The sequence below is a fragment of the Lagopus muta genome, chromosome 1, assembly GCF_023343835.1.
Source record: "Lagopus muta isolate bLagMut1 chromosome 1, bLagMut1 primary, whole genome shotgun sequence".
In the NCBI taxonomy this organism is placed as follows: domain Eukaryota; kingdom Metazoa; phylum Chordata; class Aves; order Galliformes; family Phasianidae; genus Lagopus; species Lagopus muta.
In genome coordinates, this window is record NC_064433.1 from 130,338,289 (window position 1) to 130,352,600 (window position 14,312).

Genomic DNA, 14,312 nt, shown 5'->3' on the forward strand with positions numbered 1-14,312 from the left:
TAGGAGAACAGGTCTAGGACAGAATGCAGCAGTTTGTTGTTCCAGCCTGAGTTAGCAGAGCCACTGACTGGATGCTTATTGTAAACACAAGAGAATGAACATTCATATTTTAATCAGATTCGTTTTAAAGAAGAAGATCACTGTGATATTGCTTTCTTTCTTTTTTTATGCATGGATGGTCTTGTTGCAGGACCCCCTGGGCTCTCAAATCAGCCCCATTTATGGTTTGTAGGTCTGTTCCACATAGAACCAGACTCACATTTCCACCTAGTCATGTCCTAGAACTGCAATATTCAGATGTATGTTTCTGCTTCAAGGGTTCCTACTCCATTTCTGCAACTGGCTGGAATCTGTGCTAGTACATGCTCTATATTCAGCTGGGGTCGTCCACTGCAGAAGCTAATGGAAACAGTGTGACTCACACCCTTCAGTGTGATTGGAAAATATCTGCCCCAGCTATGTTTATCTGTCTTTATAGAATAATCCACATTTTTTCTGGTGATTACCAATGTAAATATGCACTTGTTATCAGTCTAGATGTGTATGATATCTTAAATCAGACTGATCTGTGATTTTGTAGATTGCTGCCTGCAATCCCTGAAAGTGCTAATGGGTGGTATTTCCTGTCTTATTGGGGCCATTAATCCTAGAGTGAATGCTATAAGAATGATAGAAATAAAGAAAGAAAGAAATACCACCACAGTATTTTGCCTCAAACTCCTGTGCGGACTGTAATGCAAGCACCTTTTCAGGAGAGATTTAGAACAAAAATTCATACACTGGTCCAACTGTTCTGATCCTTTTCATTGCCTCAAAGGACAGACCGCGTGTACTGTATTTGAAGCTCTGCTCCTGTCTGCTGTTGTTTCTCACTTGCTCTCCTGCCTGGCCTGCAGATGGCTACACGACTGACGACATAGAGTTCTACTGGAGAGGTGGAGATAATGCAGTCACTGGTGTGGAAAGGATTGAGCTTCCTCAGTTCTCCATCGTGGAATATAGACTGGTGTCCAAGAATGTTGTCTTTGCCACAGGCAAGTATTATCATTTGCCTACTCAGTATTTAATTATCTTCTATATGACAATTATTGTTTTATTTATCATTGTTATATACAGTCTTAGAACTGTGTTGTGTGAGTGGCTGAAGAAATGACTCAATAAGGCCTGGAGGCAGGAGCCTGTGAAATAGCATTTCTTGTTTCATTTTCCTTTTTCTTTTGTGTGCATGTGTGTCATACTTAACCATACGCCTAAACGTGTATGATCTAAATAAATATGAAGTTATTCACCTCTGAATCATCAGTTTAAAAGATGTAGCCTACAAGTTTACTGATCGTACCAAAGTACGTTATGGCATATTAGATTTTAAAAACACAGTTTTTATGAGTACCTTCCTACAGCTTTTCTGTGCATGTTTGTTTTGCTGCTGTATAGAGAATTTACATTCATGGTTCTTTTTAATCATTGTTTGCACTGATCAGTTATGGTAATGTGTACACAGCTGATGCTTTTGTGGTATTTGTTAAGTTGCTAAAATGTAATCCCTAGGTTTCCTGCTTCTTTTTTCCTTGAAGATGGAATACAATTTACTGGTCACTCACAGCACTGGATGTTTTCAGGTGACAAAGTACAGCACTGATTTAGACATTTAACGTTAGGTACCAGCATAGAAAATGTTCCTATGTGTGTGTGACAAGATTAAAGCAACACAGAAAGCCTTCAGTGAGTTTGGGAGCACTACTGGGACCTCCAGATTTTCTGTCCTCTTCAGACCACAGAAATGTACTCTTCTGTGTGTCCCAGTACAGTAGAACAAGTGAAGCATAGTTCTATGATGTTTGTAAGCATCACTTCACCCACTCTATGGACACAGCATCTGTTTCAAAGTACACAGAAATATGAGTTGTATTTCAGTACAAAATGTACACATGGCTGGGATCGAAATTATTGTGATGGTTTTCCTTACTGCTGCTGGTTTTGTTTCTCATTGTGTATGGGAGGTATTGGAGGCTGTTTTTTGATGGCTTTTTTTTTTTTTTTTTTTAAGGTAAACAGATACTCTGAACATAAATTGTTCCTTTTTGCAACCAGTATCACCTTTGGTAGTTAGGGTTTATCTGCCCCTCCCCAGGACTGGATACGCTTTTCTAGAATGTCTCTTTCAGACAACAAGAGAACAGAGAAATATATATCTGGGAAGTTTTTATGACAGTCCAAAGCCACCTTTCAGTTCAGTATACGTTTCAGTAATGACATGATTAAATGATTCAGAGATTAAAGAGATTTGTTAAATTCTGGAAAAAGACAATTCCAAAGAGCTGTGAGACAAATGTGAGAGAGAATGAAAACTGTGGGCAGACTTTTGCGTAACTGACCAGGTATTCAGAGTTGCAACAGTTCCTTTTCAACAAGTTTGTGGAGGAGATAAAAAAAAACAAACTCATGTCTCAGAATTTAAGACAGCTTGACATTAAGGAGTAAAAAGAGACAATCAAGATGAACAGATTATTCCATGTTTCTTGTACCATCTTCTGAAGCATATAATTTTTGTCATTGATGAAGATAGAATACTACATTTACTGTTATTTTGGTTTTGGACATTATGAAAAAACTTCATTGATTATGAGCTTTCATGTGTCTATTTCCATTGAAAGGAATCAGCACATTTGTTTCTCAGAACTTCGTGCCTAATTCTGATACTAAATCTAAAACTTTCCAGTGAATCTGACAGATAAAGTCAGCACACTTTTAAATTTATTCTCAAGACCAAAATTCCTATGTATATTTTTGTGGAAAATGTTAGGCTTGGGATGTTTTGGCTTTGAGATACAACACCTATGCAACTAATTATTCCTATCCAAATTCAGGCTAGGAAATATCTGGTGAGACTGAAGTTATCTACTTGGAATTCTAGGGCCTACTGCTGATCTCAGACTGAATGTGAACAAATAAGATCTTTTTGGTGGGGAAACAAAAAACAAAAACATCCTTATGTGGAGTCTGACATGCATTGCTTGAGCTGACTATTTTTGGTAGAATTCTTCAAGAAAGCTGTGGTACAACAGAAGCCTGGGGGAGATTAATGGAATTAAAAGAATGACTGGAAGTATAGAAAATGTACTACGTGAGATTACAGGAGATCCAGATATGGTCAGGTATTTTAAAAAAGAAAGAGAATACATAATAGAAATTGAACTCTATGTGTCTAGAAAACACCTACAAAGACAGAAGGAAAAACCTGCTCTCTTTATCCGTGATGAAATTAAGAGGAAGTAGTATTTAAATTGCTGTGAAGAAGAAAAGGCTGGCTTGACCATTCCCAATATCTGCAATATCTGCTGAATGCCAAAGAGACTCATGTCATAGAGCTGACTGTCATAGGAGACATTTCAGATGGCATTAGACACCTCTACACAAGCAGATGAACCATCCCCTTAGAATCTGACGGCTATTACATCTACTTCTGTGTGGTTTACACCAAGAGTTTATGTACCATCTGTATGTAAATATCCACATGAAAGTACCTGAAATGTAGTGTCTAATCTGTGGACTGAATCCACCTCCTAAATATATGTTATCAACGAATGCTAAGAAACTAAACAGGAATGGAGATATATAACATGCCTCTTGAAAGTTTCAAAATGCATAGCAGTCTGAGCCAGATGAGCAACCTGTTGGTAGAAGGAAGGTAATCTTAAAAGGTTTGAAAATTAATTATTTGGCATATTCTGAAGGATCAATCTGTAGAGTACATTTCCAGTGAACTGAAGAACCTTCTCAGAAGAGCAGATTAATTTAAGAATTTTGTAACTGACCAGCTCTCTTATCTTGTTTCATACCTGCATAAAACAGCAGGGGGCTTAATCTAGTCTTGGAGCTAGATATTTCAGCTTACTAGTGTTTAATGAAATTGAAACAGGAACAAGTGATCACTTTTTAACCGAGTGCTCAAATATATGAAGGAGAAACACTTTGACTTCAGTTATGAAGTATTTGTTTTCACATCTTCGTTTCCAGTACTGTTTTAAATACTTTGGGCCAAATTCTGTTATCTCTCTAATATTTAAATTAGCACGTGGACAGCAACAAGTTATACGAGATGGAAAGAAAGGTAAAAATCTTGCCCCTGAACAGCAGCAAAATATTTTTGAGGAAAAAAAAAAAAAAAAAAAAGAAAGTATGCAGAGTTGGCAGCTAGAATTTCCTGTTAATTAATCTCTACATGTACTGGGCCTTAACTGACAAATCATTATCCAAGCATAATCAGGCAAATATCAGTGGGTAATTGTTGAGCTTACAACCAAGAAATCCATTTTTATTAAATAGACTATACAAGGGCTGCTCTGAAAATAATGCTTCTTGTTTTATTGTGTTCGTCCACAATATCAGAGGCAGATGTTGGTTGTATAGCAGTAGGGGTTGAACCATCCCACCAATATTCCATTACATGTAGTTGCCGTGCAACAGATAGCAGCAGAGGGGCAGTCTGGCACAATGACATCTGACATGGAAGTCATTGACACTTGCTGAACGTTTATGGAGACCAAACAGTGGATATGAGCACAGTGAATCAGTGGGTAGCGCATTTCAGCAGTGGCAGCAGCAATGTGAAAGGTAAGTGACGTTCCAGATGGCCATGCAGAGCTGTCACCTCTGCTGGTGGAGATTTTTACAAGCATGGCATTCAGGCTTTTGTTCATTGCTGATGAAGATTCATAGCTAATGGTGGTGACTGTGATGAATAATGACATTTTGTAGCTGAGAATTTGCTCTGTCAAATAGTGTTATTGTGCTCTTTGTATGCGTTGCAGCTTCTATAGAAATAAATAGGAGACATTACTCCAGGTGTGACCCCTATGTACCAGATGATTCTTTTTAGATAGGTGAAGATCTGGGCTTGCGATTTTTGTTTCATATAGGTTATGACCCATCCTGTTCAGTGAGCTTTAGCCTTCTTGTAAAGAGGAATAAATAAACAGCATCACAGCAGTGTTCCTTCTTTTAGGGTTTTGTTTGTTTGTTTATTTGCTTCTCCACAGACTCCTTTCCTGTGGATTGTTTGCTGGAAGTGAGATAGGATACTAGAGATGGCAGTCTGGAGATAGGGCCAGTAGATCATCTGTGAAGGCATAAAGGTAATTAAAGGGAAAGTAATACAAACTTCCATAGTCTCTGGGAGAGCTACACAAAGGAGAACCTCGCCTGCATGGTATCTAAAAATGAGGCTACTAGCTCATATTTTAGTTTCAACTTGAACTACACAAAGATCAAATCATTCTGAAATTTCCTGAGATCCAGACCTCCCAATAAATTTTGAGCCTGGAAAATCATCACAAAACAGCATGACGCTCTATTTACCTCTGGAAATGGAGGAAAGTGTCAACTCCAATAAGTGGCTGTGATGCTAGCGAGACTGTTGATTAGACTACCCAGGAGCCACAAACTGCCTTGAACCTACTCTGAAACTTGCAAGGCCGGGATTCTTTTTGATCTCGCTTAAGGTGAATATAATTAATTTCAGTGTCTGCATTTGAATTAGATGTCTAAACTTCTATTACAGTTGATGGGAATCTAATCAATGGGAATACAGTCTGTAGACTCTGGAGATAAAATCAGTCCCCCAGTAGGAGCTTATTTCAGGAGTCAGTGAAATAATTCTTTAGGTTTCATTTACTAGATTGACTAGATGAACTGGCTCTCCTGTAAATGTAACTGAACCTTAGACACCTAGCTCACATATATGCAGCTCAAATCAGTTGCTTAATCAACTGCTTTTTGAAATAGAATCAAGCACCCTTCTTAATTCCTACCTGCTGATCAAGAAGATGGGGCTATGTTGTATCCACCAAATGCAAAGTTTGACACTCTTTGAATGTTTCTGCTGCCTGGAAACTCCATAGTATTCTTTCTGTTGCATGACCCAAAGCTTACCCATCAATAATGTGGTGAAGAGAAATCTGAAGTTTTCTATTCCTTCTTTTGCTTTCTCTCTCACGAAATCCATAGTTCTTATATTCACAGTAAGATTTGGGTTGGAAGGGACCTTGAAGACCTTGCCATGGGCAGAGACATGTCCCTCTAGAAAAAGTTGCTCTAAGTCCCATCCAAGCTGGCTTTGAACACCTCCAGGGGTGGGGCATCACAACTTCTCTGGGCAACTGAGTGCCTCAGTATCCTCAGAATCCTAAGAATTTCCCCTTAACATCCAAACTCTGTTCTTTTACTTCAAAACCATTCCCCCTTGTCCTATCTCTGTCAGTGACTCTCCATCTTGTTTATAAGCTGTATTTAAATACTGAAACTCCACAGTGAGGTCTCCCCAGTCTTCTCCAACCTGAACAAGCACATCTCCTTCAACCGTTCTTCACAGAAGAGGTGCTCCAGCCCTCTGATCATCTTCGTGGCTCTCCTCTGAACTCTCTCCAACAGTTCCACATCCTCCTTGCACTGGGGCTGACAGACCTGGTCACAGTACTCCAAATGGAGCCTTACAAGGGCTGACTGGAGGGGAACAATTATCTCCCTTGCCCTGCTGGCCATTCATGTATACATGGGCAGATGTTGTTTCTCAGATGCAAAAATATGAACATAATTTTAAGCTAATATTTATTTTAAGACACTTGTAAATTCTGATTTATTTGTCACATTCTGTCACATCTTGCATACGTTTGCAGCAGGATGGGTGGAATTTGTTCTAAGGATAAGAACAGGGTATGTTTAGAAACTCTTTTCTGCATTGCTGGTTTTAACTAGAGCTTTTAGGTGAACTATTAGAAGTATCAAATCTAAGACTAGTAATGGAAACACTGAAGATGTGGAACTGGTATTGTGTGCATTCGTATATCTTTTTCTTGTACAACTGCCCTCAGTTTTTATCCTGTTTGCATTTGGTACAAGAAATCACTGCTTTTTTTAATGTCTGGGCATTGTAAGTATATTAACTATATTCAGTTAGATTGCAACTAACTTTAAAGTACACAAATTTTAAGTTAAAATAATGTAATGTTTGTTTTTTAAAAACTGACGTTGAGATTATTCATTATTTCATCATTTGTTCTCACTGAAACAATATATAATGATTCTATAATCTGTGAATCCTGTGTATATGTATGTATGTGTATACTATGTACATACACCTATGCATTCTTCAATTTTTTTATTAAAATATTTTTTGAAGAAAAATTCTGGTCAGCCTTAGTTGATTTGAGAGACCTTTGGAGGTGATCTGAAGGTTTTCATTCATTTGGATTCATTATATTTTTGATACTACAGGTATCATGTTTCTCATAATTCAGATGTAATTAAGGAATATGACATCAAGAACAACTCTTCCACGTAAATACCAAACTATGCACATTTAAGACTTGAAATTGCATAGTTAGATAAGTATTTTACATGGCGACCTAAGCATCTGTCTTTGAAAACTCACCAGTGCTTATCCATCTGTTCAGTAATTTAGAATAACTTACTCTCTTTTCTTCCCAAATACAAATTGCTTGGATATTCTCTGCAAGTTTTCTTTTAATACCAACCAGTAATACAGTGAAGGCATTTTCCCTACTGTTCTGCAGATGTCATAGTACCCCATAAAATGTGCATGCTTTAGTTTCTACAGAAACTGAAGTATCTGCAAGTGTCTTTACTGCAGCATAAATAACACTGTTTTTCCTTCCTTTCTCCTAGGTGCCTATCCAAGACTCTCACTGAGCTTCAGGTTGAAGAGAAATATTGGATACTTTATTCTTCAAACTTACATGCCCTCCATACTGATTACCATTTTATCATGGGTGTCATTCTGGATCAATTATGATGCATCAGCAGCAAGAGTTGCCCTTGGTATGTGCTGAGATTGAGTGGGATATTAAAATGTCAGACTGAATGTAGCCTTTGGAAGTTGTTAAGAGACTGCAACATGTTGTCAGTGTTTTGATATTCCAAAATCATTTACGTCAAAATCATGTCATTCAGTATTGCCTCAAAAGTGATAAGTTTTCCCCTGCATGCAAGAATATATCTACCATTAAATCTCTGACATGAGCTGCTCATATGGATCCCAGACTTGTTTTCATCAGATTTAGTGTTGTTGTCACTAACTTTAGCAAGGGGACCAGCTCCAGAATCATATGCTAAGGGCTTCAGCGTGGGCTTTTAGACCAGGCCAGTGTGGGAAGACAAGTGTAGCTCCAAGCCTCCACCTGAGGTCCTGACTGCTTTAACTGATAGTGGCAGGAAGGGACCTCAAGAACCATGTGCTACTTCAGAGCACAGGGACGCATCAGCTATGGACCATGATGTTCTGTCTCACCCTCAGAATGCAGAGTGCACTGAGTGCATTGTTATGACAGCTTATAGTGCCATTTACCTCATGGCAGAAAAACACGGATTTAGCACAGGGTGGTGACCCTAGTCCAAGATCTTTTCTGATCAAAGTCTCCTGTACATAAGGGTGGCTATTTTCAAAATATTTCATATGAAGTATTTCATCTGTTACAGAAACATACTCACAGATAACTGTAGACAAGAAAGATAAAATGGATCCATAAATAATCCTTAAATAATCCTTATGATAACTCCTGCATCTTATCTCACTCCAAATTCTATCTTCAACTCTGTTTTCTACTGGCATTTGCATTCTTATTCAAAACTTTACTCTAAGCCCATTCTATATAACTTCTCCTGTACTGTCTTCCCTTCTTAAAATTGGAGTATATTCCCTAGCCCCATTATTTTCTTATATACCACAGCAAACCAATACTCCAAGACATATCCGTAGGATACCTTCTCTCTGTATACTTTACCACCCAATATGTAATATACAGAAGGAGTGCAGCTGCAATTATACCCGTGTATATGTACCTCATATAACTTCTTAGCATTTGAATTTTTAAGACTGAAAATATGTTATACTAGCTGCAGTTACTCTATAGGTACAATAATTCTACATATTAAGTGGATTAGTTGGTGAATATGTGTGTAGTATACATGACAGAGTCTGGCATTACCACTGAAGAGCCAGTGTATGTTCAGCATATTGCAGCTAAGTAGTAGCTTCATGGGAGATGTAGTGTAGGGTCCAAACAGCTCTGTTGTATTCATAAATGAACGATTGATACCAAAGATCCACCCTGGAGACATCATGACAGAATTAGGAAAACACTTGAATACATCAGTCAGCATCTGGATTTTAAATGCTGGCCAGAACTGCAATGAACAAACGGTTAGACAGAAGTTGGCAAACCCAATGACATTCCATTTTTTCCTATAACAGGTTTACACATTATTTTTCCTCATATAAGGGAAAAGACAGTCTCATGTGGTCTATTTGTCTGTAGCACAAGAGGCCCTGGTTCATCAAGTAATATACTGTGATGACAGAAATATTTCAACAAAAGTCAGAGAATACATTCAAAACAAGCTCAAGAGCTCAGGTGTTCTATTTCCAAATGATAGAAAGTAATTTTGAGAGAATGACAATCCATCTAATAGGTTTTTCTCAGAACACAATTAGTGCCTTGATGATTATATCTTGTATCATCTGGTATTTGTATAATAAAGTTCAGTACCATGGGCCTAATCCTTTGCTCTTTTGTGTAGCCACTTCTATGAGCTTGAAACTGAGAAGAAATTATACTGAAGTTTGAAGGCAGTGTTTGCACCTTTGGACATATGTAACTTGGTTCTGTGCTGAACCAAAAAGTTTCCTCAACAAAGAAATCCAGGCACAGAAGAAAGAGTAGTTCATTCCACAGACTGTGGGCAATAGACACTGCAAATAGAGGCTGATCCCAGGCTAATCTCAAGAGCTGTATTCAAAAGCATCAAATCTGGGGCACTGCTGCTCAAAACTCTGAGTTGTTGCTACTTAGCTTTAGAAGTTCCTGAATTAATTCCTCTGAATGAAGTCAAAGTAATTTTAGAGTTCTCTCTTGACAAAGGCTGTAATCACATGATTGTCTTGTTTGAGTAGGTGAGTTTCAGCTGCTCCTCCTCCAGCTGTGTTTTAAAGTAAATTATTGATCTTCAGAAGGGGGATTTTGATCCTTCATGATCATTGGTATTGCCTGCAGGGTGCCAGGATGTTATCCCAGGAGATGTATTTCCTTTAAATTAGTGGTGACCACCCTTCCATTCAGTGTGCTTGATCTTCTGGCTCTCTCAAAGAGCTTCTACAACTCTCCATGTGGTGGTTAAGGAATTATTTCTGCAATCTAGACAACAGCTGGGAAGAGACACTAAAAATGAGGGTATTAATTACGCATCTGTGTGTGCTTCTGAGTTGCTTGTTGATCAAGGCTTTGGTAAACATTTGAGAGAGGACAGTGCAAGGTCAAGAGTATACTAAACGAGGAATTTGTGGGATTTCTGATGTAAGATCTAGTTTTATCTTAGGTAATTTTCAGAATCCTCATCGGAAGCAATTGCATGTAATCCTGCAAGGGAAGAAGGTAGTTCATGCTAGAGCAATCCCTTTGGGCTGCAAATATGTGATAGTGTTTGCACTATCTCTCACCCATTCCATGTGCTGGCAGTGAGGTTTTCCACAGACCTTGGTAAAATTTCTTTTAAAATAATCCCAGTGTATTAGATGCTGTCTTCATTTTACTGTGAGTTAGGTGTGTTACACACAATACAATTTTTAAATAAGCCTGGGCTGCATATCACAGAATCAATTATAGAATCATAGAGTGGTTTGGGTTGGAAGGGACCTCAATGCCTATCCAGTTCCAATCGCCTGCTGTGGGCAGGGACACATACCACTAGACCAGGTTGCTCAAAGCCCCCATCCAGCCTGGTCTTAAACGCTTTCAGGTATGAAGCATCTACAACCTCACTGGGCAGCCTTTGTCAGTGCCTCACCACCCTCTGAGTGAAAAATTTTGTCATAATATCTAAACTAAATCTCTTCCCTTTTAACCTAAAACTTGACCCCTTTGTTCTGTCATTACTGGACCACATAATAAGTCAGTCTTCCTCCTGCTTGTAAGCTCCCTTTATCTGCTGCATTTCAAGCAACAAAACATCCGACATCAAAACAAACTTTTTTCACAGTTTAGAGGAAAATGTGCATGATGCTAACCTACTAAATATAAAAAATATCTGTTATAGAACCTCATAGGTTACTGCAATTCCTTGGGGTAACACTGCTAACACCAACAGCTTGATTTTGAATTATATTTGTCTTGTTTATATTTGTCTTTATTTCTGTCTCTTCTGGTAAAAGAAACTGTGGTTTGTAATACGCCAGTATCTTTGTTGTTGTTTATTTTTGTTCTGCCAGCATTTTATTGACTACTTACAAACTAAAGGAATAAATATAAAATCAGAAAAAAAATAGTAATGGAGGAGGACCTATTAAAATGGTTTGCCTCTTTTACCAATGTAGACTTATTCCAAAAATCAGTGTTTTCAGCCTTCTGTGATTTTTGATTCCCATAAAGTTTCCAGATACAGAACCTGCAATTTCTTGTGAATTTGAGCAGACGAACAATAAATTTGCTGTTCTTACCAGGCTTTCAAAACAGTGCTCTGGTAATGTATTTCGGGTGCTATGTCCATCCTCAAATAAATGAGGATTTGACATCCCTAATAGATCTTCTGGGTACTTCATTTATGTTCAGTAGATCACTACAAAAATGCTTCTCTCCCTTCTTGGCTTTTTCTTTCCTGAAATCTACGTACCTGTCTGTCTCTCACTGCTCATCTCACTTCTGTCTAGCCATGTAGAAATTAGACTACTGATCTAAACTAGGGCTCTCAAATTCCTCTTCATGAGCCGACTACGTTGTCTGATACTGAAATAGGTGTCTAAAGTAAATGGGATGAACTGCTCTAGGGCGGTCCCTTTCTCTCTCTGTCTACTCCAGAGGGACCCTACAGGGCTAACTTCAACCAACTGATAACTCTTAGAAATTCAATTCTGGATGAGAAATGTCTTTACAGTCCCTCTGCCTTAATTTGTTCACATGGTTTTGTCTATCCAGATCCCTAAATAGTTCTGTTATTGCTTTAAAAAATTGTCTCTGTGGTGTTTGTGGCTAATGCAGAGCTGGAAGAGCACACATTTTAGTGTTTTGCAGAATGTTTCCCTCCTGTTGCAGGTCAATTTTTTCATCCCAGAGAGATTCTCAGTACAGCTACTGTGCCTTTTCTGAAGCTATATTAATTCACTGTGGGGGCGACAGGGACCCTTGTTGATTATTTCCCCTAGCTGTAGAAGGAAATGTTGTAACAGAAGAGTAATGCATCAAGCTTTAATTTTGCTTTTATTTGTAGTGTTGTCACCTGAGAGACTGCTTTCACAAATTTTTAAGCTACTTTGCACTGACAAGGGAAATTTGCCAAAGAGGAAAACAAAATTTAAGCATTATCCACTTAGGATATGTAAAACATGTGCTCTTTTATTTCTTTGTCTAGGAATTACAACTGTGCTGACTATGACAACAATCAACACACATCTGCGAGAGACTTTGCCTAAAATTCCCTATGTTAAAGCCATTGACATGTATCTTATGGGCTGCTTTGTATTCGTCTTCTTGGCCTTACTTGAATATGCCTTTGTCAACTACATTTTCTTTGGAAAAGGCCCTCAAAGGCAGAAGAAACTTGCGGAAAAAACAGCAAAGGCAAACAACGATCGCTCAAGGTTCGAAGGCAGCCGGGTAGGATTCTTTATACATAGTCTCTTCTTTCTTTTATTACAGATGCTAACTCTATGGAATAAACAAAAAAAATCTGTGTAAAAACATCACCAACCACATCCCCTTTTTGCGGTCAAACTTCAGCAATTCAATTACCTATAAAAAGGAAAATATTTAAGCATGCAGAAATCTAAGTGAGTATGATCTGTATGACAAGAAACTGTAAGAAGAAAGCAATACCACTGCAGCTAGCTTGAAACTAAAGGCCAAGACCTACAAAAGTCCTTATATGCTTAAATCAAATACAGTTTAATTTGTATTCGTGAAAGGGAATCTGGCATCTGAGCATACTTTTTCTCACTTCCTTTCAAGCAGATGCATTTAGAATGGGAGTAACTAGATACATGATTAGTTCTGCTCATGCTAACTAATTGGTCAGCAGAGCTGAAATGCTGTGTGTGTGGCATGATCATCTACTGCTACAAAGGCCAGCAGAAAATTATGCTTCCCAGAGAAACTTTCAGATGGCTTTCTGAATCATAGTATTGCTATGGTCAGTGCTGATTACACTCCATCTTATTTCCTTCCCTTAGGTATTACTTTGTGCAAAAAATATACCTTTTGCTCATTTGAAATAAAAAGTCAAGCTATCCAACGCTATATGATATTAGCAAACTATGTCAGTTTCAACAGAACATATTATTTTGGCTAAAATGCTCCCAATGAGGCTTTTTCGTTCAGTTCAGTTGAGTAAGACTGCAGTTTATTTTTTCTATTAGCTATAGATTAGAAGAGCTCGCTGTGACAAAAATACTACCTATTTATTAAACATTGGTATCATAAAGTCATTTCAAGCTGTATTTTATTATTCTGGTGATCCTGTCTGCCATAATAACTGTAATGCAGAACTCCACATAATTATTGGCATTCATATACGTGAAATAGTTCTTGAAGCAATAAATTCATTTTTGTCCATTCTATTATGGAACCAAGATCTCATCACAGTTGGCAGCATTGCCTAGGACTAAGCTAGCAGGAAGATTGAATTCCCTTTTCTGGAAAAATAAGTAGTGATAATAATAAGAAAGCAAATAGAAGAAAAAGAGAATATCACAACTGAAAGCAATAGAGAAGATTTTAGCTGCAAGCAGGTAATGCAGATGTACGCCCTAAGGTTCTGTTTTCCCAATGAAAACCATCTTGTGAATCTCATCCGTTTAAATGATTTATAGAATTCATTAGTTACTCAATGCCATCTAATGCCTGACTGTTCTTCAATAAAGAGTTCAATTAGTCTGTATTGTCAGAAGTAGTCTAAGGTCCTTAATGAGTGAAAAGGGTTTTTTTTAATACCCACATTGCATCATTTTTGTATACCAGACCTGGTTATACCTTATGCATCAACCTTTCTATCTCACTTTTAACTTAGGACCTTTTCTTTTCTTTCTGGACCATCCTAAGCAAATACTGTGCACTGTTCTGACTTTTCTGCTGGTTTAATATTGGCCAAGCATGAAATGAACATAAGACATGAGCAGCATGACAGAACTGAAAGAGCAGTATGCTACTTTGTCACTTGGAATACCAGATGTGAAAGGGAAATCTGTATACTTCTACTTCATACTGTCTGTGAATATTTGCTATATGATGAATAATGAAGTGTGGTCAGATTCA

General features: G+C 37.9%; 1 protein-coding gene across 1 annotated transcript in view; it reads left to right on the top strand.

The window, feature by feature from the left end:
- GABRB3 (gamma-aminobutyric acid type A receptor subunit beta3) overlaps positions 1-14,312 on the top strand; it is a 112,820-nt gene that overhangs the window by 86,709 nt on the left and 11,799 nt on the right. Inside the window, exons 6-8 of the mRNA XM_048930880.1 lie at positions 897-1,034; positions 7,684-7,836; positions 12,415-12,659. Coding sequence (XP_048786837.1) covers positions 897-1,034; positions 7,684-7,836; positions 12,415-12,659 — 536 coding nt within the window. The remainder of the gene's footprint in view (positions 1-896; positions 1,035-7,683; positions 7,837-12,414; positions 12,660-14,312) is intronic.